This window comes from Marmota flaviventris, chromosome 1 (genome assembly GCF_047511675.1).
Source record: "Marmota flaviventris isolate mMarFla1 chromosome 1, mMarFla1.hap1, whole genome shotgun sequence".
Taxonomy (NCBI): Eukaryota; Metazoa; Chordata; class Mammalia; order Rodentia; family Sciuridae; genus Marmota; species Marmota flaviventris.
Genome location: NC_092498.1, coordinates 72,988,407 through 73,015,747, shown reverse-complemented (window position 1 = coordinate 73,015,747; position 27,341 = coordinate 72,988,407). Strand labels below are relative to the sequence as shown.

Sequence of the window (27,341 nt, the reverse complement as noted above, 5' to 3'; positions counted from 1 at the left end):
AGTTCTGTGTATTTTTCTAGGTCTGTCATTCCCTAAGTCAGTCTCTCAGACCTGACACTCCCAAATTCTTGGGAGATCTGAAAATCTCCCTTGTGCACTGTTAATTAAACCCTCAATAAGTAGATTAGGCAAAGAGAGATTCTATATTTTAGAAACCTGTAATTTAGGGGACTTTCTATTGATCAGATAATGGAAACTACATCAGCCTAAGGATCCTAAGAATGACCAGACCACAGTAAATTGTCTTGCCATCCACCAGAAGTGATATCATTCTTATATACCTTTCCATACCCACCCCTCATCAAGTTTCCTTTATAAAAGGAGCCAGGACCACCAAAATGCATCTCTCACTCTCAAGATGGCCCACTTTCTCCCTTCAATATGTATCTGCTTTCCTAAATAAACCTGTGTCTAAGCCTTTGTCTGATATGTGCTGAAACTCTTTTCTGTCTCGAAAGCCAAGGACCTTGCTGGCCCTTAGCTAAATTCAAATCCTTTCCAGAGACCTCTTCTCCTATCATAGATTAACACAAGAGTAGTAAAGGCAGTGTTCTCCTGAGTTCTGGGAAGCATGATAGCAAACTATTAAACCTGAGGGAGTAATGAGAATCTATGAATTTACAGTGGGCTGGTCACAGGTGAAGGTGGCCAGGGGATTCCTCACCTTATAGTTGGTGTCTGAAGTAAGGACAGTCTTGTAGAGGATTGTGCCCTTAACCTATGAAGTCTGACCTCTTAGTAGCTCGTGTTAGAAGTTACTGTAGGTATGTGAGGAACAGTACACTATGTAATATAGTGGATGATGTACTAGTATAAACAGACCAAACATAGGGTTATTTTTCACATTGGTTCTTCAAATAAGTTAACCCTTATACCAAAGCACATCTCAAAAACAGTAAAATAGTACAAAGGTTTAAGAGTTGTCATGATGCATTACAAATATTTGTTCTCTTTTGATTGGACGCTGACAGTTTCAGGCTACCTAGAAAAACAAACTTTTTCAAGCTTTCTTCTCTAAACACGGTTTTGGTAAATAATGGTTGGTTATGACTGGGGACTCAGAGAACAATGTTCTCCAAATATGGCATTTTTTTTTTTTTTTTTGCATGCTGAGCAATGAGATCTAAAAGAAAATTAAAATGCCTTCAAAACAGGTTCAGAATCAAGATGTCTATAACCTTATCTTATTTCTCTATTTCAAATGCAGGGAGAGGCTTTCTGCAAAGTTGATTTATTTGGCTAAACTCCAGAACTGCCAAAGAAGAAACATTTACCTCTGGCTCCTTCCCTGAGCTCCTATCACAGAAGAAAGAGTGAAGTCTTTCCACATATGGACAATTTTTTTTTTTTTTCAGAGAGAGAGAGAGAGAGAATTTTTTAATATTTATTTTTTAGTTTTCGGCGGACATAACATCTTTGTTGTTTTTTTTTTGTATGTGGTGCTGAGGATCGAACCTGGGCCACATGCATGCCAGGCGAGCACACTACCGCTTGAGCCACATCCCCAGCCCGTCCACATATGGACAAATTTTTATCACATACCAATGTCCTCTGTTTTGGCTTCAGAGAATCATTTACAATCCATTGGATATTCTGCAGTACCAATGGACTTTGTCTCGGGCCACTTTGTGTTCTTCTACCTCATTTGAGTTCTCCCCAAATCACTTACTACTCTCCTAAAAATTGTCTACATTCCTCATTTTTCCCCTTCTGTAGAAAAAGGGGTATTTTAAATTTCTGAATCATGTTGGGTAAACAGGTTATCAATGTGAGATTTTCCCCTTTTTGCATACTAATAAATTTATATGCTTTTTCTTCTACTTAATTGAAAGTCAGTTTATTCCAGTGAACAGTGGAATAAATTCAAAGGGCAGTGGGGAAATTTCCCTTCATCCCTATAGTCCTAATCTTGGCTTCATCTTTTCTTCACTTAGGTACTTTGAAATGCTATATTTCTGAGCCCTCCCATGGATACAGGGTCAGAGACGTCAGAAGATCATCAGCAAGTATTTGGGTTGACTGTCTTGTAAAAACTTCACAATCTTTGATGGGGTTTGGATGGTGCTATATCCAAATATGGCTCCTTGGCCTCTGAGAAAACAGCAAAGGTAGGAAGTGTACCCTCACCCTCCTTTCCTGAAGCAGATCATAAAACCTTCTTTGAGAGGTGTCCTTCCTATTTCAGGAGGAAAGGAACATCCTTTTCTCTGAAGACCAAGGGACAGTGAGAAGAATCTGAACAAGCAGGCCTTGCTATGTGCCCCCTAGCTTTTTAACACCAGATCATATCCCCTTTGTCTAATACTACTCTACACCTACACATTTCTTCTTCAGATTTAATAATAAAATACACAGGTTTCCCTGTTTATTTGGGTCTCCAGTTCCTTATAAAGGTTCTTGTTTCAAGTGGAACTTTCATCAAATAAATATATATGCTTTTCTCTTGGTAATGTGGCTTTTGCTTTAGGGATCTCAGACATGAATCTACAGAGGGCAAAGCTATAGTTTGGATCTGTAATATTTTTCAAAGGTCCATGTGTTAAAGGCTTGGTTACAGTTTGGCATTATTGGGAGTTGGTAGAAACTTCAAGAAGTAGAGCCTACTAGGAGGTTTTTAGGTTATTGGTGGTGTGCCCTTGAAGGGGAACTATGGGATCTTAGTCTCTTCTTCCTCTCTTTTGCTTCCTAGCTGTTATGTGAGTGGTTTTGCTTTGCCATGCACTCTAGTCATGATCTGCTACTTTGCTGTAAGTCTAAAAGCAATGGGTCTAACTGATCATATAGTAGAACCTTAGAAACCATAAACCAAAGTAAACCTTTCTCTTAATAAATTGATTATCTCAGGCTTTGTTATAGTATGGGAAAGTTGACCAACATAGATGAGTAAAGAAATTTCCTCTTCTAATTCCCAAAGGCAAACTGGAATGTGAATGGAAAATAATTTAATTCTTACTCAAAAATGTCTAGAGACTAGCCATATAGCAGACCAAAAAGTTCATTAAAAAATAATTTCTAATCCTCACCCCACCCTCCCAATAGCAACTACTGGCTTTCAAAGTTGTGCTTCATATTTCATGGTCACAATTTTTTTTAAAGTATTAAATTTTAAGTAAGGTGTTACCAGATGCCTTCCTGATTGGGTGGGTGTCATAATACTTTCCAAAGAATATGAGGCAATGAATGACATACTTTGCTAGCACATACAGTACTCTAAAGTCAAACTTCTGGCAGAATGTAGGAGGTAACTAAATGTAGCAATTTATTGATAAGATTTTCATAGATAAGTCAGTTAAGAAGTCAAGATTAAATAACACCACTACCACCACGTTTTGGAATTTACCTAAGACAACAAATTGGTAGGGTCAATTGTCTCTTAAGCTAGCCCTCATTTAACAAATGAATGTGTGTGTGTGTGTGTGTCTTTTTGAACTCTACGAAAGGAGGGCAAACATCCACCTTAACCAAAGTAGTGCTTAATCACTAAGATACTAATTAAAATAAAGCAGGGGGAGAAGGAGTCCCATTTCTGCTTAGGAAGAAGAAAATCCCGAGAGAAGAAAGTACAGGATAATGGGGGAAAAAATCACAACTTATTTTGAGTCCAAAGAACAGAAGTCACAAGGCAACCAGACAAACAATTTCAAAAGGTGGTAAGAGTCTCTGAGGAAAGACAGGGATGTATGAACTATTTCACGTTTGGCAGAGCATGGGAAGAAGAGGGAGAAAAATATCTGAAATTAAAGAACTCTAAAAGGTTGAATTCCTGGAGGTTATAAACACAAGGCTCAATTTTTCTACAGGTTTCCTCCAAGTTTTCAGGTAAAAGACTTGGGGAACAGCAAGGAGATATGAACAAGAACCCTTTAATGGTGAATAGGCACAAAATCCAGCTGGCTTCCTGGGACCATTTTAGCATACAAAGCCAAGCTACTGGTTGCTGGGAGAAGACAAAAAACCTGCACTGATACACAGCAGAGGTGAGCTACTGCTGGGGGTGGGGCAAGAATGCTGAGAGGTAATATATTACTCTTGAGTGCTTCCCCTAGAAGGTATCTAATATGCAATAGTATTCTGTGGTATAAGAACAGGATGTAAAGAGGCTGAAGAAACTGTAGCTTGTTTGTCAAGCATGTACTATGATGTACTTTTCTTAGAATATTCAAAAAAGCTATAAACAAGTATTTGGTTTAAAGAATACAAATATTAAAGAATTAAATATTTAAAATGTCTGACCATGAAGGCCTGCTCTTTTAAAAGGCAAGGTACGTGTGGCCACAAGCTGATGGAATGACAGTTGGAACAAAGGGCAGATGAGACTTACAGCAGCATTCCTTGGTCACTGTGTTCCCCTAATATGTCTAGGGAATAGTAGAAGTCCAAAGTGCATTTACATTTTGTTTATATGCTGGGATTATAAAAAAGCCTCTCAAGAAATGGGATAAAAACCATGAGCACTGGGGAATGTCAGAGGAGGAAAAGCCTTGAAGAAGGATCAATTCTGCAACAGTTTAGAGTTTAGGATTTTCTCAAGATTTAGCCGTCAATAAGAGTTCATGATAGAAAACAAAATGAATGTTTAACATAATGGGAATTTAGAAAGTAACAGAAATTTAAAATTTCCTTAATTAGATGCAGAAAAACATCTGTACTATTGATACAAATGAATCACAAAGTACTAGCTTTCTTCTGAAGTGACTGACTTACAATGCCAGAACCCAGGCTGCATGCCAAATGGCAAAGCCTCTCATACATGGAATGCAGATGAGCCTTTGCTCAGACATTCAGAGTTTGCATTCCTTTGAGGAACTATCCCTGCATGGAGAGTGGCACTTCAGCTACCACTGGTGAAACAGGGGCCAGAGATTTCTGTTTGCAACCCATTCTCCATTTTTTATCCGCCAGTACACAAAGGAATCAGCGAACTTAAAATAACATTTAGGTGAAAACAATTATTTGGATACCCTAAAACACTATTTATTCAGCAAAAAAATTCCCAAAGGTTGACAAGTTTAGTATCAGGGCATTACAACTTATGACTTCTATTTGGTCATAATCTTGAATTCAAAATAGATTTAAATCTTTCTCACCTACTGAGAAAAGTGTTTCTAATTAATAGTTGATATAATTTTTAAGTATCTACTTTCCTCAACACTATAGCTAAAGTTAATTATTCACAGAATCCATATCTTTCCCCTAAATCATTTCAGTTAACCTTTTGAATCACTCTAAATGTCTTCACCTTCTTTGACCACTTCCAAACCATTTGTTTGCCTGCAGTTATCATTTTAGAGACTCACCTCAGATATCACCTTCTCCAAAATCTCTTCCCTTCCCCTTGAGAAAAGCCATGAGATTCTGGACAACAGCATTCAAGCAGAGCAAAAGTAAGTACAAAGGCAAGAGCTCTGTGTGTCTGAGGAACAGAGATATGGCCAGTGTGGCTGAAGCACAAGAGGAGAGTAGGTGAGAAAGTAGATCACAGAGTCATATACCATACCAGTTCCTGAGACCTTGGTAGAGAGTCTGGATTTCTATTCTAAATAAATTTGAAAGTATTGGAAAATTTTGATTACTAGAGTTATAATTTGAATAAGAGAACATTATATAAATTATTGAAAGAGTCTTCAAATTGTCTCAAACTGAGGCAGGGTAATAATACCATCTCGTCTTGTTCTTTCTGCCATTTCTTTTTTCTTTTGACAGTAAGATGGTATTTTCATTTTAATCATACTCAGTGTTACCATAAAAGCTTATTTTCCTTATCATACCCTTTATTCTATCTGATGTAACATTCAATGTCTGGAATCAAAATATAAAAAGCTCAGTAAATTTCCACTAGTTTAAGGATTAAGGGACAAGTTTGGTTAACAAAGTAAAATAGAAACAAGAATAAATTTTGTATAGATATTGATATCCAGCTCTAACTACTTTCTTTTTTTTTCTTTAATATTTTTTTTTTTAGTTTTAGGTGGACACAATATCTTTATTTTCTTTTTTTGTGGTGCTGAGGATTGAACCCAGTGCCTCACGCATGCCAGGCGAGCGCGTTACCACTTGAGCCACATCCCGAGCCCCAACTCCAACTACTTTCAAAGTGGAACTACCTGCAATTTAAATAATTTAGCCCTCTGACCAGGAATTAAGTAAAAAATTTGTCATTCCCTTGCAAAAGAATTCCCTTTTAAGTATTAAAAGATGCTGAACAGCACTGGGAAAAACCGATATATTTGCTTGAATTTGATAACTTGAGAACTTGAGTTTGTTAGCAACATACTCACAAAATGTTCTTAATAAACAAAATACATAGAGAGACAGGAATAACTGTACCAAAATAAGGATTATCAATGGCATAATACTTTCTTAAAAAACAACTGATAAAATCCCTCTTTTCTCAGCATTTTATGAGATGATAGAAAGTTAACATTGTCACTGTATCAAGGATCTTAATAAATTAATGAGAAAAGACTACTCATGAATAAATGACTAAACACAGTAAAACAAAATATCCAGAGAGAAATTTCTCCCCGCTCCCTTCTTCTTCCTTTAGGGTGCAAGGGAATGAACCTAGGGTCTCACACATGCTGGGCAAGTGCTCTACCACTGAGCTACGAAGAGATATCTTAACTGGGTGATTATACTCCTCCAAATCCATGAGATCTGATCTGACTAATATCTCACCTTCTTGAAAGACATCAGTACCTCCCACCCTTTCTGCAGTGATAAAGGCAATAACCATCTGCTTCCTACAAAGGATGGAAAGACAGTATTTTCTTCTAATTTCAGTCTTACTGGGGTAGCTTTAAAGAGTAAGAAAGAGACAGAACAGACAGAATATATATATATATATATATATATATATATATATATATATGTATATATATATATATATATTTATATATATAACCAAGACAGAAAAACAATGACACAAATTTAACCACTTATATCATCACAATGAAAAAAAAAAAGGGTGGAAGTATAGAATGAAAACTGAACTGAATCACATGAAAAGCCAGTTTTTAATTTTTATTAAAGATGGAATATAATCTAGCTTAGCAAGAAGAGAAGAAGTTAAAAAACTGAATTGGTGGCTATGAAAGGCTGCACAAATATCCATCTTTTCAACTAAAGATGGCATATCTCAGTGTATTACTACCTGACTGAGAAAGTATTTTCCTGCATAAACTCAGGGTCAGGTATAGTAAGTACTATGGTTCTCTAAAGACAGAGGAAACTCTGAAAACATACTATCTTCAAGTTTTAAAAGAAGATAAAAGAAGCTTAGGTCTAGGGGAATAAGAAAGTCCTAGCTACTATTGACTAAGAAAAGAAAAAAATCAGGTTTTATTTTAAAAATAGAAAACATAATTTATTTGTATATGTATTTATGTCCTATTTAGCAATTTTTAATTCTAACAAATGTCAGTTTACAAAATGTCATATTTCCTTAGGAAGAAAGACCAAATTTGAAAAAGAATCCTGGTATAATCAGAAAGAGAATGGTGCTTTGGTTTGAAAAATAGGAATCTGAGTTGCTTCTCTGTCTACAGTATGTAAGTGTGACTGCGTACTTTTCTCTTAATATCTTTGCCTTTGTTTCTCCATCTGCCTTATTGATTTCACAGTAAATGTATATACAAAAATGTCATGTAAATTTTAAGTTACTGTTGAGAAAGTACAAAGTGGTAAGTTTTAGGATTTAGATTAATAATTTTTCAGGTTGTGTTTATATTTGTTTCTCAATGGAAACATCAGTTAATCTTAAATTTAAAATCACTAAATGGTCATTCAAACTAATGATCTCTGTTGGAGCATTAATGACAATGTTATATCCAATAGGAAATATGTTTGGGGAACATTTATTTTAGTTGCAGTATTAGAACTTGTATTATGTTAGAAAGTTAGAAATTATATAAAAAGGTATAATTGTAAATTGATATTTTACTTTGAGGTGATAATACATAATATTTTGATTCTTTATAAAAAGTCTCTAAAGTCAATAAAGAAAAGTGGCATGAGAAAGAAAAATCTTCTCCATGGGAGACAGGTAATTTCATTTTGTTGTTGCTTTATTGTGGGCAGGGGGAGGTAAGACATATGAAATAGGATTAAAAATTTTCAAAAAAGTTTCACTCCAGAGGATCAAACTGCCATACAGGCTTAAAATTTTCATAAAATGTTTATAGTTGTTATGAATGTTGTCTTAAGCTGACATTTACAATAGTGATCTAAATAAATTTCTCCTCTTCTATACAGTTACATAGATGTTTTCCCTTTTCCCAATTTAGTTAAGTTATATCTTCCTACTGAAAGCTTATGAATGCCTTGTTTTCTTCTGTAGGCAGGTGGAAAAAGAAGTTATTATTATTTTTTAATTCTTAGGTGAAAAATGTAACCCAGCGATTAAGGATGTCTGCCTTTGCTATTTTATATCTTTCTTTAAAATCGGAGAGATTTGACTATACATAGAAATCCCAAGCCAATACTTCAGGATTAAATTTAAGTTAATACTTCATGAGAAAGGCTCAGAGAAGATACAAAAGTGAATATGACAGTCCTAATCCTTAAGAAACATTAATTCAGTAAAGAAGGCAGGTTTTTAAACAACTAACTGTAATTGAAAAGCCAAATAAAATTGTGTGGTATTAGAGCTTTGAGGAAGTTATTAATTCTGACAGGTGGCATCAGGGAAACATTTCTTTTAAAAATGTGACATTTGACATTGTGCCTTAAGACACGTATCTACCCAGGAAGAGAGAGTGCTGGCATTACTGGTTGATGAGGCAAAGTCCTTAAAGCACCTAATATACAAGAATAAATGTGAGACAAGTATTATTTTCACTAGAGTACAAAATCCACAAGGGCAGGGACCATTGTTTCTTTCATCCTCTGTTATATCAATAGCATTTAGAACAATGTCTGGTGTAATATAAATATATGTTGAATTAATAAATGAACTGAACACTGTACAGTTGAAAGAAGGAAGGAAGAGGGCACTGGAAATGCAGCTTGAGCCTGGGAAAGCTTAAGACTATGTGAATGATAAAGAATACTATAAGTTTTTGAAGAAGGAAATAAACTGATCTACTATTTATTTTTAATGTTACATTCTGCAGGCCATGTCAGCTAATTGAGAAAGTGAGTGAAGAGACAAAGGAGCTGGGGCGGTGGCTCAGTGGTAGTGCACTTGCCTGGCATGTGTGAAGCACTGGGTTTGATTCTCAGCACTGCAAATAAAAAAAAATAAAGGTCTATCAACAACTTAAAAAGAGAGAGACACACACACACACACACACACACACAGGAAAATAAAAGGTGCCAGGATTGCAAAGGATATGGATATGGGACTTGGGGGTAGAACTGATAGGACTTGACATATGACTTATGTGCAGAGGTGAGAAAAAGGAATGAGTTAAAGATGATTCTAGAAATTTCCAAACCAAGTGACTAGGAGAATGGTGGTATCACTATGTAAGAAAAGGAGAACAGGTAAACAACAATTTTTTTCTACAGGAAAAAAGTAAGTTCAGTGCCTAGGCTTATTAAATGTAAGTGCTGGCTAGAAATTCATATTAAAAAGTTTAAAATAAAGAAATTTAGACTTGGGGTTCAGAAGTGAGCCAAGATGAAAGCTCTATGTGGACTTAATCAAGATATATGCTCTGATTGCCTATTCTTCACAAGCACCAGAATTTAAGCCATCAGCATAGCAATGGTTGTTATGAATGGGAGATAAGTCATTGGGAAGCATTTAAATATTTAAGAAAAAAATGGATAAAAGAACCATTGTATGTAATTAAACTAGACAGATGAGAAATAAGACTATTGCACAAATATCAAGGACAAGTTTTTAAGAAGGAAGCTAAGGGAAGAAAGTGTACAAATTGTTCAAATCCTCAAAAATTTTTCCTAATTTAGTGGTTCCTTTCAGAATATAGTTAAAAAAACTTCAAGAAAGCGTCAAGTGGAAATCAAACTTTTCAAAAAAGAAAACTGGGAACACACACAAATCTTACAAATGCTAAGAAGTTGGTGAGGTCTCAACAAAAGTGGAAAAAGAAATATCATTCTGACCTTAAATCTGCTACTGCAACTTTCAGTGAATCATTTAGACTCTTTATCTCTAGCCACTCTTACTGAAACAGGGATTTTTTTTTTTCTTTTTTCTTTTTTTAAACAAGAAGTTCTGGGAAAAATACCAACATGAATTTAGAAGTACAGTGAAGGCCTTGGAAGGATATTTAAAGACTAGTTCCTGTTCTCAAAGAGGTTAGAAGGTTATTTTTTAATTAAAAGCAAACCATGTAATAGTACTTAAAGTAAATGCTTTACTTAAGAGTTCCAATTTAGAGAATAAATATTAAAAAATGATTTGTGTACAAGTAATCATTTAAGGCAGTTCAGGAGAGTAAATGGCATAGATAAACTCTAGTTTGAAGATTTTCCCTCATAGACTTGAGTTGTTATCCTATTGATGTTGAGCTGAGTTTACTCAAATATAGACCAGATTATATGTCCATATAGCAACAATAAAACAATCTGGTTGGTTTAAATTACATATCCCAGAAGCTAAACTAAAATTCTGATTAATAGCAACATAAGGGAAAATAACCAAGCTATGATAAAGCAAGTGGCTTTATAATTCTCTGGGTGTGTGATTCTCCTGGGATAAGTTGTTAGAGAATATGGACCATGGACATAAACATCTTCAGGAGTTCCAGTATCCACTTTCCAATAAAAACAAACAAACAAAAAAGAATTCCAATATACGATAAAAACATACCTTTCAGGAATGATATGCCAGTTTTCATTCTTTTTTTAAAAATATTTTTTAATTATACATGGACACAATACCTTTATTTTGTTTATTTATTTTTATGTGGTTCTGAGGATAGAACCCAGAGTCTCACACGTGCGAGGTGAGCGCTCTATTGCTGAGCCACAACCCCAGTCCAGTTTACATTGTTAATAGCAGCTGAAGAAGTGCTTATTTCTTAACATTCTTGCAATCATTTAGTATTATTTTCAAATCTTGTTAACTTGACAGAAGAAAAAAATAAATTGTAATTTCGTAGAATGTTGTCTCATTTGAGCCATTTAGACTTCTTTTTATTACTGATTTGTAGAGTTCCTTATATACATAAAAGAGAAAGATCCTGTAGTCACTGACAACTCCAAAAGAAGGATTACCCAAACCACCCTCGTGCTTCTACACTACATAATATAAAATAGACTGGCTGCAAATTCAGTCCATTTTCCTGCTGCTTGGCAAGTCACTGGTAGGCCACTGTTAGCTCCTTTGCTTTCCCAATCTCCAATTGAGGCCTGAATCCTTTCTTTCCCTGTGTAGACCTGTCAGACCATAAGCACCCAGGACCCAGTGAATCTTAGAGTCTAGAAAAATAGTACAAGGCATGCAAGAAGATGACTAAATAAATACAAGCCTGGCATGGCATGGCCATAAAAGGGCAGTAACAGACACATTTGTTTTAAAGACAGCTCTCCTTCTTATACACTAAGTGGTCCTGGGCCAGCCAATCTTCGGACACAGTTTTCTCATCAATAGAATGGCATTTAATAGCTACTGCAGAGGACTGTTATGAAGCAAAGACCTAATGCAAGGCATGGAATATGACTGGCACTAAGTAAATATTAGCTTCTTTTCATGTCTCCAAGTTGGTATATGCTTTTTCCTAAAATTTGACTGCTTTATATGGATTTTTTACATAGCTACATTTACTTTCTTTTCTTCATGTCACTCTGATAGGCAATAAGGACACATCAATGGGTCTTGATTACTACAAAGTCAACTTTCCTGGCACTAAAAGAGTTTCTGCAGTTTAAACTCAAGATTACCTCTTTAAGGAATAGACCGAGAAGGGGAATAGCTGGGTCTATTCCCTAAAGACCTAAAAAGAGCATGCTACAGGGACACTGCTACATCGATGTTCATAGCAGCACAATTCACAATAGCTAGACTGTGGAACCAACCTAGATGCCCTTCAATGGATGAATGGATAAAAAAAATGTGGCATTTATACACAATGGAGTATTACTCTGCATTAAAAAATGACAAAATCATAGAATTTACAGGGAAATGGATGGCATTAGAGCAGATTATGCTAAGTGAAGCTAGCCAATCCCTAAAAAACAAATGTCAAATGTCTTCTTTGATATAAGGAGAGTAGCTAAGAACAGAGTAGGGTCGAAGAGCATGAGAAGAAGATTAACATTAAACAGGGATGAGAGGTGGGAGGGAAAGGGAGAGAGAAGGGAAAATGCATGGAAATGGAAGGAGACCCTCAGAGGTATACAAAAGTACATACAAGAGGAAGTGAGGGGAAGGGGAAAAATAATACAAGGGGGACAAACGAATGTCAGTAAAGGGGGCAGAGAGAGAAGAGGGGAGGGGAGGGGAGGGGAGGGGAGGGGAGCGGAGGGGGGATAGTAGAGGATAGGAAAGACAGCAGAATACAACAGACACTAGTATGGCAATATGTAAATCAATGGATGTGTAACTGATGTGATTCTGCAATCTGTATATGGGGTAAAAATGGGAGCTCATAACCCACTTGAATCAAATTGTGAAATATGATATATCAAGAACTATGTAATGTTTTGAACAGCCAACAATAAAAAAAAAAAAGAAAAAAAAAAAAGATTACCTCTTTAAGTCTGTCTCATACTCCTCCCCATAAAATATTTTCTAGTTCAGTAAGAGTAGGTTTATTCATTTTTCCCAAATATACCTGGAACATTCAAATCTGTATGCCTTTTCTCACTTTTCTACAATTCTCCAACTCTCCAAATTCCAAGACACATTATTATTATTTTTTTATTGTAATCTAATATTTATTGAGTGTTTTCTATGTGTCAGGTATTATTCTAAGTCTATTACATGCATTGTTTTCACTTAATCTTCACAAGCTCTACAAGATATTCTATTATCTCTGTTACCAAGAATACATATTTGGCTTTCTTCTCTAACAGATTGTACAGTCTTGCAATATAAGCTATGCCTTCTACTTCTTTGTTTAATCATCAAGAAGGAATTCAATGAGAATGTATGAATTGATTACGTTTTCATTCATATTTTGTTCTTTCAACTGCTATAATGCTCACTTTCATCAAACCTGTTATGCTGTCAGATTATAAAATAAGTAAACAAGATTATCTAAATTTTGTAGACATCTCTAAGGACCCAAGACTATTTACAGACATAGTAAAGATTCTGCATGCTGAAGAACAGCAACAGTTTAAGTAGTAGAGTGTGAGTTCTTACAAAGAAATCCTTGGAATTACTAAGATCATGAAATGAGCTTAAGTGTGAAAACTCATGGGTATTAAAAATCATAAAAGTGGGCTGGGGATGTGGCTCAAGCGGTAGCGCACTCGCCTGCCATGCGTGCGGCCCAGGTTCGATCCTCAGCACCACATACAAACAAAGATGTTGTGTCTGCCAAGAACTGAAAAATAAATATTAAAAAAAACTTTCTCTCTCTCTCTCTCTCCTCTTTCTTTAAAAAAAATCATAAAAGTGAGAACAAACAAAATTAATAAAATGTGACAGTACAGTCACCATTGTTTTGTAGATCGCATAAGATATTATAATAGGGTGATAAGAGAAACTCAGCAAGTCCTTTCTCTTTACTGGATTTATCATACAGGGAAAGCACAATTTTTCTTGCATGTAAGCCAAAGCCCCGTAATATCATATCTCCTTTACTGGGAGAAATAATCATTTGGGCTGCTTATAAAATAAAATGTGCTTCAAGGGACTTTTTCAAATTATATGTCTATGATATTATGGGATTTATTTTCCTCCTAGGTCTCCTGGGTTTATAGCACAAACATTTAAATCAAACTTCTTTTCATAATGTTCCTAGAATACAAGAAGATTTATAACAGACTGATAAAGAAGAGTAAGTCAATCTGAAGATTAAATAAAAATAACAGAAAACTGAGTACTTTTAAACAAAATTAATAACTTAAAATTAATTTATGATTAACTTATTAAAATGAAAAATTTCATACCTTGAGTGTATTGTTACCTTTTTTAAAGATTAAAGATACTGAGGTTTTCAAATTAGCTTGCTTATGATTAAGGATGAAAGTGAGAACAGCTACTATGTTAGATTAAATCATTTGCTTAATTCATAGGGAAGAATAAAAGATATGCCAGTGTGCAGCACATTCTAGTGCAAAGGAGAAAAAAAGGTTAATCAATTCAACTCAATTTTAGCTGAGGGCATTTTTCCACGACTACTGAACCCTAGCATGTGTCAGGCAGCTAAAATTACACTAAAACGTGCAAGATCTGTTATTTTAGAGATAATCCAGGAAGCAAACAAAGCCAAAAATTCTCTCTGTATTTTTAACATGAAATGCTTACATTGTTAGTCAGGTGTATATATATTTTTTCTCTGTTAAGACTTTCATGTATGGGTCTCCTCTTTTGAGTATGTTTGAGTTTCCATAATAAAAAATAGGAAAAAAGGAAAAATAACAAAAATGATTTTGTATATATTTCTAATACACTATTTGCCCTTTAAAACAATTCTTACCAGTCTCTGCTTCTGAAGCTCTTCTCTAAGAATTCTATCTTCTGGCAAAACATCACACAACAAAAAATAATTGTCTTGTTCTTCTGTTGAGAGATAAGGAAAGTAAATGAGAAAATAGATATTTCCAAGTTTTTTTTCCTAGAATAATTTATTTCTTTAAAAATGTTTGCATGCATGTATATGACTGTGCATGCCTGGGTGCACATACAGTAGGATCTAGTACAGAATCTGTTTTAGCTTTATTCCAATTTAGGCAAAATAAACACAGCAATTTAACTTCAGTCATCATAAAAGGGAGAGCAACTGTAATTTGAGATAGTAAGATTATTCCTTCAAAATTTTTGGAATGCAGTAAAAATATGGTACCAAGTTGTATACTTACCAAGTGGAGCTGTGGAATTGATTCTTATCACACTACAAAAATCTGTGATGGGCTGTTCAGTGAACCTTTTCTTCCAATATAAAATGTACCTTAGAATAATAATTTAAAAAAGGGTTAGTGAGAAGACTCAATATGCTACTTTCGTAGAATAATAGGATTATATAAGAACATTTCATTTTATCCCAAAGCAACAAATAAAATTCTAACTGAATACTGCTAGAAAATTTGTGAACACAAAGGCAGTGAAGCATTGTAGAAATATGAAATAAATACTTAATGAAATGAAATTACCCTGTAAAAGCATAAAAATGATTAAACTTTATCCCTAAATTCAATAAACAGATATATAGGGCAGTTAAACTGAGTTACTTTAACATGATAATGAAGTTTTCTAAAATAATATATGAGTTTATATGTATTTAAAATGCAACAAATAAATAGGCTTCTGACACATTCTGCAATAAATAGAAAGTTGAGTGGTTATCTTATAAAAGAACAGAGGTCATAAGAATAATAAAATGAAAAATCAGTCTAAGTTCAAAATCTATATAACAAGAGAAAAATTCCATATGTCCACATCATGTTTGAAAGAAGTCAAATTTAGCCTTTGGAAAAATAGCTGAGCTTACGATTCTTATATCTAATGAGCAGATTTAGAAGCAGCATACAGGTTGAATTTAAATGCAACTCATAACTCACAGACCTATATATCTGATGAAAGAGGTAATAAGATGACAGGATTCAACAAGCTATGTTTATTTTCATTTACTTAACAACATATATATTAGCAATTGCAATTTTATTTGCCAAATGGTACCAATAAGAGAATGTGGTGTTCTTGGGGAGAAAGGAGTTGGTAAGGGTTGACTCTATACTTGATGATTTATCAGATTATGCAACCATGGATAAAAGCAGTAACTTAAACCAAAGAACCAAAGACCTGTGAAAGATATGTGGTCTTGAAATTGTTTCTTTTTAATATTTATTTTTTAGTTGTAGTTGGACACAGTACCTTTATTTATTTATTTTTATGTGGTGCTAAGGATCGAACCCAGGGCCTCGTATGTGCTAGGTGAGTACTCAACTGGTGAGCCAGAACCCCAACCTCTGAAATAGTTTTAATGGTGTAAAAAACAGTACATAGAAACAGTAGGAATTTGGACATTTAAAAATGGCTTCATATACACCTACCAGTGTTTTTCATATAGTAGGCCCACAACAAATGTTTTAAAGTAGTATGAGAGTATTTGAAAATTCTTGTTAAGTTTTCTAAGTAGCCTCCTACTTGACATATTTGTTTCTCATTTTTATTCTTTCCTCCCTTTTTCTTAACATTACTTCTCCAATTCCATGGTTCTCTGGAGATAAGGCATTACAATATTAGAAAAAAAAATCATGCTGGAGAAAGGTCTGAGAAAAAGAGAGAATCAAGATATAAGCTGACATAAAATGTAAATAAGTATATAATTATAAAAGGAAAGAAATGAATGACTAATGTATAAGAATAGATCCATATTTTACTTCTTTCTTCTCACATAAAACCACATTATTAACCCTGATGGATAAGAGGAGAAATCTTCCCATATGGAACAGTACTGAGCTTCATCCTAAGAGATAAAAAAACGATGATTTTAGGCTCCAGCTCAGCCTCAAACCACAAATACTACAAATGATGCACTGTTGCTCTGTAGTTCTCATTGGTTTCCATAATAGCAGTCTCAGAGCAGACAAAAAGGCAAATTTATCTATCAGAAGCTCTTAACATTATTTCCCATGCCAGCTTCAGCACCTTTCATTTCTCAGTATTCTACACAGCTACTTTAGTTCTTTTCTCCCATGAGAAGCAAAAAAGGAGAAAGAAAAGGCTTAAGAGAATAATAATGACATTCCTTGACCTTTACTTATTTTCTTCTCGGTGTATCTTTTATTACAAAGGGTTGACAGGGATAAACGAACATAGTAGAACCTATATTAGAGATGTTGCGTTGTTTTTCCAAATTGAAATATGCAGATATCTACTTTAATGACCAATCAAATTCATATATGGTAGACCAGGTGCTGAGATAGAGGACAACATTCTCTCTAGAGTTCCCTTATGGTCACCATTAGAATATACCAAAGAGAGATACCTCACTATCTGTGTGACGTCCTCTAAATGAAACTGACAATAATGGTCAGCCCTATAAAACAGTAGTTCCATTTTGAGTCTATAGCCAATTATAGGAGGCAGCAGTCACTCCTTGAATATACAGACCTAGGAATGTGTGAAACAGATGACCAATAAGAATGTGGTGGATCCTAGAGATCAAACTGCCCTTTGAATTATCATTGATTTATTTATTAATGAAATATCAATACCATTTCTATTCTGTCTGCACTGATATGCATCTAGAAGCAGTTTGCTTTTTAAGTGAAGAAAGTGGTCAAAACTTCATAGTTGATGTATTAATATGGTATGAAAGGAACAGGGACTTTGCATTCAGGGGTATGAACCTAAATTTAAGGTATTTCATTTTCCCAAAGCTCACATTACTCACTTGCAATATCAGTTGTTGGCAACTAAACAAAGCAAGTAAAGCAGTATCCAAAATCCTGAATGTTTAACATGTGATATTTATTATTAAGAGAAAAAAACATATTTAGATAAGACTAAGGTAGTGAAGAATTTATGTTTATCTCAGGGGAATAATGGTGCCTAAAACAAAAAATATTTCACCCTCAACAAAAGGAAAAAAAAATGGAAAAGTGGGCATGGTGGTATGCGCCTATAGTCCAAGCTACTTGGGAGGTGGAGGCTGAGGTGAGAGGATCACTTGAGTTCATGAGTTTGAGACCAGCCTGGGCAAGAATGAAAGAAGAACCTATATATTTTTTTTTTTTTAAAAAAGGAACATTGCAGCAAACATCTACTGAGAAAAAAATAGTTTAATAAATAGTGAGAAAGCTCACAGAAGTGGCTAGGGTGACAATGATGTCATGTGAAGCAACAATGATAATTACTAGAAGCCACCATTTGCGAGTCCTTGTCTGTCTAAGGTCACAATTAGAATGTAAGAATTGGGATATGAACTTGTTCTGACTCCAAAGTCAAACTTGGTCTTCTGGAGAACAGTGCCTCTTGTGGCACATGGAGATCAATCTGCATAAGAACTGCAGAAAAGGGAAGACAGGGTGGGAAAAAGCCCATACAGTTGTAATGAAATTATTATTTTTTTCCTTTAGAAGACAAGGAAGTTCTGTATAATACTTTTTGACAAGAGAGAAACAGAACTAGAGACATGAAGTCTGAAGGGAAAAGGAAACTTCTCTTTCCCAAAAGCATACTAGACAGTAGTGGTGTTCAGCATAAACTGCACCTAACTTCAGGTCTAAGGACAAAAAGCTGATGCCAGCTGTGTGTGGCTGTTGATTTAGAACTACTTGACTAGGGACAAGTGAAAAGTAACTCCATTACAGAGGTAACAATGACCTAATTCCAACAGTCAATGGGTCTCAGTCTCTAAGGATTTCTACGTTTTGATACTGTCTTCATGATCTCTGAAGAGAAGGATCACATTATATACTATCTATTTTGTGTCAGAGTTTACTTCAAGGTGATAGACACAGGGAAGCAATTACTAACATCAATGGACTTAAAATCCTGGGTATATTCTGCCTAGCAAACCCTTTGAAATATTTAGGGAGGGACTGGGCATGGTAACTCACACCTGTAATCCCAGTGACTTGGAAGGCTGGAATCTCGAGTTCAAGTCTAGCTAGCCTTGGAAACTTAGCAAGACCCTGTCTCAAAAATGAAAATGAATGAATGAATGAATAAATAAATAAATAAATAAATAGAGCTAGGGATGTAGCTCAGTGGTGGAGTACCCTTGAGTAATGTGTTCCACCCTTAAGAAATGTACACACCCACACAGACCACTAGTTAATGAGGGCTTCCAAAGGGTTGAAGAGAGTGAAGCTATTATGATATAGTCTGGCAGTCTTCAAATAGGTTCAAAGTTATTTTATTGCTCCATGAACAAGTAGTCATCAATTTTATTTACTTGTTTGTTTTTATTCATTTTTGGGACTGAACTCAAGGGCACTTGACTATCCTTCCAGTCTTTTTTGAGACAGAGTCTCACTAAGTTGCTAAGACTGGCCTTGAACTTGTGATCTTCCTGCCTCAGTCTCCTGAGTCACTGGGATTATAGGCACATGCCTGGCAGTTATCAATTTTAGAAATGATGTTTTTCAGGTACTGTCAGTAGAATGTGAAATATTGTTAGTTGTCTTCTCAAGGCAGGCAGGGGATAAATCAGGTAATAGGCTAGTTCAATAGGAAAAAATTATCAATGAGTGTCTCTTCTTGGGAGACAATGTTTGTTACAAAATCACATATAAACCATCATACAATCTAAATATATAAAATTATGAATCAAACCTTATTGGGATATGATATATAAATAAATAAATAGACCTCAACTACAACATATATTTGACCTACGCCTAAATTTGAGGCAAGAAAAATACTAGTTAAATGTAATAATGGTTATTTTTGCTTAGAATTAAGAGGTGTCTCTATATATATTTCCTTGTGGTTAGTACAGGCACTCAGATAAATTGCATTCAATTGAGATATAGCTTAGTGATAGCAGGCCTTAAATAAATACATGCTTCTTGTGATTTTTTCCCCACCCACTAGAAGATATTTTTTAAAGGTAAGGGATCATTTAGTACTTCTTCTTTTTTTTTTTTTTTTTTTACTTCTCTGGTTTATTCAGAGTTAGAATTGTAGCTACTCAATCTGTAAAGGCTACTGTGAAATAACATGGTATCAACACTTTATTGGGATGACTGCTATAAAAGAATTTTTATACTTTACTAAAAAGCCAAGAAAGTAATTGTAAGTCAGCAAATACTTATCTCCTTTCAGAAGAACTTCAAATCATGTCTCAGAATTGTCTCAGAAAAAAATAGTCCCTCTACCATCACTGATATACTTATTGATAAAGGTATAAAGATTTGAGATATGGTTGTCAATTAAGTAGTACAAAATGAGTGAAATTTAATACAGAAGGTGGCAATAATTAAGAAGTTAACATATATCGTTTGGAGCAATTTTAATCTACTGAATAAAGCTAGAAAATAGCTCAGTAAATAATTGTTAAAGACGTTCAAAGGGAAAATTTTTATGTTTCTTTTATTTTTCCCTAGAAAGTTTATACTGTTAATTTGTTTCAATAAAGAAAATGTCAGGCAGCAGCTCCGGCGGCGGGAGCAACAGCAGCAGCAGCAGCTAGGCAGCGCAGCTTCGGAAGGCTTCCGCGCCGCGGCTCGCAGCACTTGCACGAGCTCCGCGCGCCTCCAGGATGCCCAAGAGGAAGCCCAAGCGGAGGTCGGCCCGCCTGTCGGCTAAGCCTGCTCCTGCCAAGGCAGACGCCAAGCCTCGGAAGGCGGCGGGCAAGGATAAATCATCAGACAAAAAAGTTCAAAAAGGGAAAAGGGGAGCAAAGGGAAAACAGGCTGAAGTGGCTAACCAGGAAACTAAAGAAGATTTACCTGCAGAAAATGGAGAAACGAAAAATGAGGAGAGTCCAGCTTCTGATGAAGCAGAAGAGAAAGAAGCCAAGTCTGATTAATCATACACCATGTCTTTTCAGTGGTCCTGTCTCCCTTCTTGTACAATCCAGAGGAATATTTTTATCAACTATTTTGTAAATGCAAGTTTTTTAGTAGCTCTAGAAACATTTTTAAAAAGGAGGGAATCCCACCTCATCCCATTTTTTAAGTGTAAATGATTTTTTTTAGAAGTGAAATCATTTGCTGGTTGTTTATTTTTGGGTACAACCAGAAAATAGTGGTATATTGAATTATGGGAGGCTTGGACTGTCTTTGGTATCAGCTTAACATTCCATAGGTGGGGGGTTAGTTTTATATCCTACAATACAAAGCATATTAAATGGCAGTTTGGAGTCACAGTATTGCATTTAATGTCTTGAATATTTTAAATTACTTCTATTCCTGTGTTTTTTAGTAGAATTGTTTCCTAAAGAAGACCACTACTGGATCATTGCTGTCAGAATCGTATGTACTCTATAACATCTTTGGTTGTGGAAGTCTAGTTTTCCTAATATTTTTAATGTGCTGTGAAAGATGAAAAATTTGAGTATGTTGTGTGTGACAAAGTTTTGAATTAGTGGGACCTAAGTAATAACATTCAAAGATACTGGTACTTGATATTCTATTAAGGAAAAAATGCCTCCAAATTAAAAGCTGGAAAGTCACTGGAATAACTGAAAAAGAATCACAGTATAAAGCTTTTTAGATTTCTGGTACGTGTGTTAAGAATTGTGTACAAAGTGAAATGTCTGTGTACTGATTCTCAATACAGCCAATAAAATCTCAAACACAAAAAAAAAAAAAAGAAAATGTCAAATATATTTAATGTGAAAACTTGACAGTTTACTTCTTGTTTATATATACACACACACACACACACACACACATATATATATATATATATATATATATTTTTTTTTTTTTTTTTTTTTTTTTTCTTTTTGTGGTGCTGGGGATTGAACCCAAGGCCTTGTGCATGTGAGGCAAGGACTCTACCAACTGAGCTATATCCCCATCTTGTATCTATTATTTGTCATCTTTATTACTTATTGTACTTGGAAGGAGCAACTTTTTCCTAGAAGTTCTGGATAAATTCACTTATGCTACTGAACATCTCACTGTTCTCTCCTCCCCACCTTACCTCTTTAGCTTCTTTTCTAAAGTTAGGAATAATCCACACACATAATATGAGAAGATTTGAACTTATCTCTGATCATAGTTAAGACTTGTTTTCGAAAGAAATTTTTAGTTTCATTAAATAGAGATATTATAATTTAAAGGAGAATGGATATGTTAAAATGTATTTTAAAGCAACAGAGTTTAATCAATCTACTCCAATCCATTTGAATTGATCTCAGTTTTACTTACTGTGATAATTTTATTTAATTAGGAGGACAGCTGATAAGAAAGATCTAGGTTTCCAAATTTAAAATACATATTAACTATGCAGTTTTGAAAGCACTTACATCAGATATGCATGTTTTTCTTCAATTAAAAATCATCAATTTTATTATATAACTAAATTTAGGGAGTAATTAATTCTAACAATTACTGAGACTTAGTAAGTAATGGTTTTTCTGTTTATAGATGAATAATAAGATTAGTATCAATGATAAGAATGAGAGACTGATTAGTACAAATACAGCTACTTAACTATCATACATAGTACAAAGATGAAAAGATAAATTCTGATTCAGATACTCAGATTTTAAAGGAAGAGAGAAAGGAAAATCTTAACACCTCTCAATTATCACTGGTAAATGATCGTATTTTTCTGCAATTCATTAGAGATACTTTGTGCTTACATAGAAAAAGAATAAAAAGAATAGTTTCATAACAAAGAAAAGCTGAGTAATATAAGTCTTACTCATTTAATAGTCCTATCAATGGTTAATTATCAATTATCACTGGTAAATGATCATATTTTTCTGCAATTCATTAGAGATACTTTGTGCTTACATAAAAAAAGAATAGTTTCATAACAAAGAAAAGCTGAGTAATATAAGTCTTACTCATTTAATACTCCTATCAATGGTTAATTATCAATTATCACTGGTAAATGATCATATTTTTCTGCAATTCATTAGAGATACTTTGTGCTTACATAAAAAAAGAATAGTTTCATAACAAAGAAAAGCTGAGTAATATAAGTCTTATTCATTTAATAGTCCTATCAATGGTTAATTGGATAAGAGAAAATTGGAACATGTCTAGCCTACAAAGTGTCTAAAACAAAATTAACAGATTTGCCCACATACTATAATTAGGTATCATAAACGAGAAAGCTCCCAGACTACACCAAGAATTAACAAATACACACACTCATTCAAGCGTGCACACATACTACCCCCAACCAACTGAAAAATAAAAATGAGAATTAGAAGCAGAGTGTCTCCTCTGAAAGTGAAGAAGAAATTATTCTATTTACCAGTTGCTGACGTATATTATTCATGTAACTCTCTTCCCTTTCTCTGTTCCTTCTCTGCTTCCTGACCAGGCAGCACTAAAATGTACAGTGCTGAATGGATATAAGGGGCAATACATACGCAGGAGGCACATGGCAGACACTCAATATGGGTGTTAGGCAGTTGGGAAGGATATTGAGGACAGAGATCAGGGTTAGAGAATAGTTAATATTACCCTTGTGGGTATGCTAGCTATTCCAACTTTCTAGAATTTTAGATTATTTAGAATCCTGGATGACATCTCAAAAGTTATATTTCACAAATAATTATCAGGTTTTTAGACCAGAATAAATGCCTATTGAAAATGCAAGCTACATTTATAGAAAACTAAGATTTCAAATACATCTTTAGTAATAAAAATACAAATGAAAACTTGGCTTTCATTTATCTGGTACACATTGTTACAGGCACTAGCAGGTGTTACACATACTCTGTTTCATATACGATTCAACAAGAGCTGGCAGAATGATGCTTAAAGTAACTCGTTGGAAGTCACAGGTTAGGAAGTTTTGAAGCCTGCATTTAACTCAAGGCCTGCCTGGTATTACAGTCTACCTTAATAATACAGTTTGTGGTTTTGGAATACCCATCATAAGAAAGAAGCTGCTTTCTAGTAATGACATATGTTATCTGAGAGAGAAATTTTTATAGTTAAGATGCAAGGATATTACAATGTCTGGGCTACTCAAATATTTTTTAGTGAAATCAGAAGAGAATATCTCAAAATGTGACCTTACCAGATATACTAAATTATAGACATTCAGTAACTATACAAGTTAGTAACTACCATGATGTTGCCTCTATAAAATATGTTTGCCAAATTTCAATCAATCATGAAATGTGCATAACTACTACTCCATTATAGTTGCTTAAGAGAAGGTATTTCTCTTGAACAACTACTATCAGAAAGTATAAATTGGGGGAAAAGGGATATTGCCTATTATCACTTACCTGCTAATATGATAATTCAGGTGTTTCTCAGTTGGAGCATAGCTCACTTTGAGCCCTGGCTGTGTAGGTCAGTTTCCATAGAAAAAGAATATTTCTAACATGCCCAATGTTAGCAGTTCTTAAGATACTCCTCTCTATCTACTTTTTCATCTTCATTATCCTTTGTCTCTTAAAATCTGTCACTGATTTTAATAGCTGTCACTCATATCTTCCCTCTGGCTTGTTGAATGATTCCATTTTTTTTCCTCCCTCCTGGTTTACAACCTGAGCATAGTACTTAAACTGAGATTTGTTTGGACAAGATCCTGCAGACTTGAAAGGTTCCAATACACCTGTTCTCAAACATTAACTTTTGGGTAGCCCATTGCGATGTCTTTTTCTTGACTTCCTATATGGAGCCATTCACCCAGAGAACGCCTATGGCCTCAAACATGAAAAGAATGTTGATCTGAGAGACATCAACAGTATCAACAATCTCATGACATGTGGCAAAGAAAATATTATTTACTCATTTGGAAAACTGATCAATTTCCAGAATTAGTAGGAAATGCACCAGTATCTGACATTCTGAAACACAAATCACACACTCAAGAAAAAGAGTGCAATTTCTTTTTTTTAAATATTTTTTTATTTTTAGTTGTACACGTTTATTTATTTTTATATGGTGTTGAGGTTTGAACCCAGGGCCTCGCGCATGCTAGGTGAGCGCTCTACCGCTGAGCCACAACCCCAGCCCCAAGAGTGCAATTTCTAAAAGAGTCTAAGGAGAAACCTGAAAATGAATATATGTACTTTCATATTTGCATAGGAATTAATTAATAGTTTATACCATTCCCCTAATGAACAGTGAATTATTTTATAAACAAAACCAAATTTACCTTTGGAAATCAACAACCAGCTTAACATCAGCAATGACAAGTTTATGCTCAATAATCATGTGCTTCAAAAGTTTGTCTTGTTCAGCAACAGGAAAATGCTCTTCACAGAAAATACAAGGCACAGATGCAGAACCGTCTAAAGTGATGGTGCCACCTGGACTTTCTGGCAGGGAAAGCGGCTCCAAGATACAATCCTTACTATTACTTTCTGGAAGAGATTAAGAAAAAAGAAATAAGGAAATAAAGAAAACTTGAAACCAATTTTTTAGATCTTTACATGAATGATTTCTCACCTTCTGCATTAAAAGGATCCTAAAGATATTCATGTATCTCCAAAAAGAAAAACATATAGTGACAGAGAGTAGATATTTTATTATCATTTTAAATACTTCTGTAACCCTGAGACAGGGAATAATGCAGAAGCAGCTCAAACTCCCCATTTGCTTGCTTGAATCAGAGAAACCCATTTGTCAGGGCAGCTATTCGAGACTTCTTCTTGGACACTGGTCAGTGGCAGAACTTCTGGGGTACTTGCAAGCGGGAAGGTTACAAGATTCTAAGGTTCAATTGTGACCTATGACTAAGAGTTATCACACAAAAGGAAGTAAATGGTATATACTGAGGCTACAGATGATGTCAGGTCAGTCTTTTAGGCTGCTCTCTATCATAGTGGCAAACTCTTTCCTATTTCTGATTATCTGTCACATATAGAGAGGATAGTTCTTATATAGGTGAGTGGCCCACGTGGTGATTTTCTGTTTATATCTTTTATTTGCTTTATATACATTTAGGTATCAGAATTGAGGCTTCTGTGAATAAAGATATGAATGTTCAATTACTAGACATAAATGATAAACATTTCTCTTATCTGTACTATTCCTTTTCCTAAACATCACCTTATAGTATCTTTATGAGTTGAAGTGTATACATTTTGTGTCTACAATTTCAGGACCTCAAACTATAAGCAGTTGTGTTGCATCAGGACCTCTCTTTAGTCTGCCTGAGTGGAAGCCTGGACCTTCATTTTATTCAGGCTAGTGAATAGTTAGTAACCAGAAAACTAGTATAAGGAAACTAGGGTAGAACTTTTGACGTTTGCAGAAGGGTGGGGAACCTTCTTAAGAAAAAAAGATAGCTCTTTGACAGACAATAGTCTTTAGAATTAGGTTAATATTAATTCTCCTGTTACATTCTATATCTTATTTTTATCTTACTGTATTCTTATTATTCAAAGCATTTTTTAAAATTTTTGTTCATAGGTCTTTATTTTGTTTATTTTTATGTGGTGCTGAGAATTGAACCCAGTGCCTCACACATGCTAGACAGTGCTCCACCACTAAGCCACAAGCCCAGCATCTTATTCAAAGCATTCTTAGTTGAATAATTGAATCATTCAAGGTAGACTGCTGACCATGGCCTAAGAATTAGATAACTAATAAAAGAGGGGCACTTTAATTTACCCACTTAACAAAAATCAACTGAGTATTTCCTGAATGCCAGTCTCTTTGTTTCAATGTTGCTTGACGTGATCCTTACTATCCAATTTAAAGTGCTCATAATTTGGTTGAAGGTACAAATAAATTAAAAGTGTAAAGAGAGCTATATGGAGCAGAAGAATGGAGAGAGTAACTAAGCTGGAAAGGGAAGGTGTCCTATAGGAGATGACCTCTAGTATATTATTCATATATACTCTGACCCTATTAGAAGTATGCTAAACCAAACTGTTTATTTTTGTTCACAAATTTTTTTATTATATTTTTGTTATCTTAAATACTCCCATATGACAGTAGGGGAAGTATTTAAATTACACAAGCACTTTAAAGTACTGTTAATGAAATGGATTATTAGCAATTTACACTTATTAAATTAGGTAATGGAATCATGAAATTCTGCAGTTTTTTGGTTACAGGCTATACTCTTTAGTTTAGGCTAAATTTTCATGTATTTTTATGTATATGTTACTTTCATGTACATATATGTTTGTTAAGTATATTACTTATCTCTAATTCCCCCATCTTAATATTAGAGATATGTAATATACCTATGAAATTCTATGATAATATTTTATACTAGTAGGATATGACAAAAGACAGCACATTCTAAATAAAGTGAACATTAGTAAATATCACCTACCAATAGGAAATAACAAGTACTATATTACATCCTTCTCTCCAAATTTGATTAAGATAGTTGTCATTTTGTTTGACTGTAGAGCACAAGATATGATAAATAATTGTTACCACCAACAGCAGGAACTAATGTTTTTTTTTTTTTAATATTTATTTTTTAGTTGTAGTTGGACACAATATCTTTATTTATTTATTTAATGTGGTGCTGGGGATCGAACCCAGGGCCTCACCTATGCTAGGTGAGCGCTCTACCACTGAGACACAACCCCAGCCCAGGAACTAATGTTTGTTGAGTGCTTGCTATTTGTAAATTACCAACAAAGTGCTTTAGGGCATTTTCTCAATTAATCCTAACTATTTTATTTGGCAGTGTT

The 27,341-nt window shown here is 34.5% G+C and overlaps 1 protein-coding gene and 1 pseudogene across 1 annotated transcript in view; one reads left to right on the top strand and one right to left on the bottom strand.

Moving 5' to 3' along the window:
• Positions 1-27,341, bottom strand: part of Znf277 (zinc finger protein 277) — a 129,962-nt gene that overhangs the window by 42,333 nt on the left and 60,288 nt on the right. The window contains exons 2-4 of the mRNA XM_027932711.2: positions 24,839-25,046; positions 14,944-15,032; positions 14,562-14,644 (exon numbers count right to left, since the gene is read on the bottom strand). Of these exons, the coding sequence (XP_027788512.1) occupies positions 14,562-14,644; positions 14,944-15,032; positions 24,839-25,046 (380 nt within the window). The remainder of the gene's footprint in view (positions 1-14,561; positions 14,645-14,943; positions 15,033-24,838; positions 25,047-27,341) is intronic.
• Positions 20,295-20,903, top strand: LOC114090451 (non-histone chromosomal protein HMG-14 pseudogene; annotated as a pseudogene).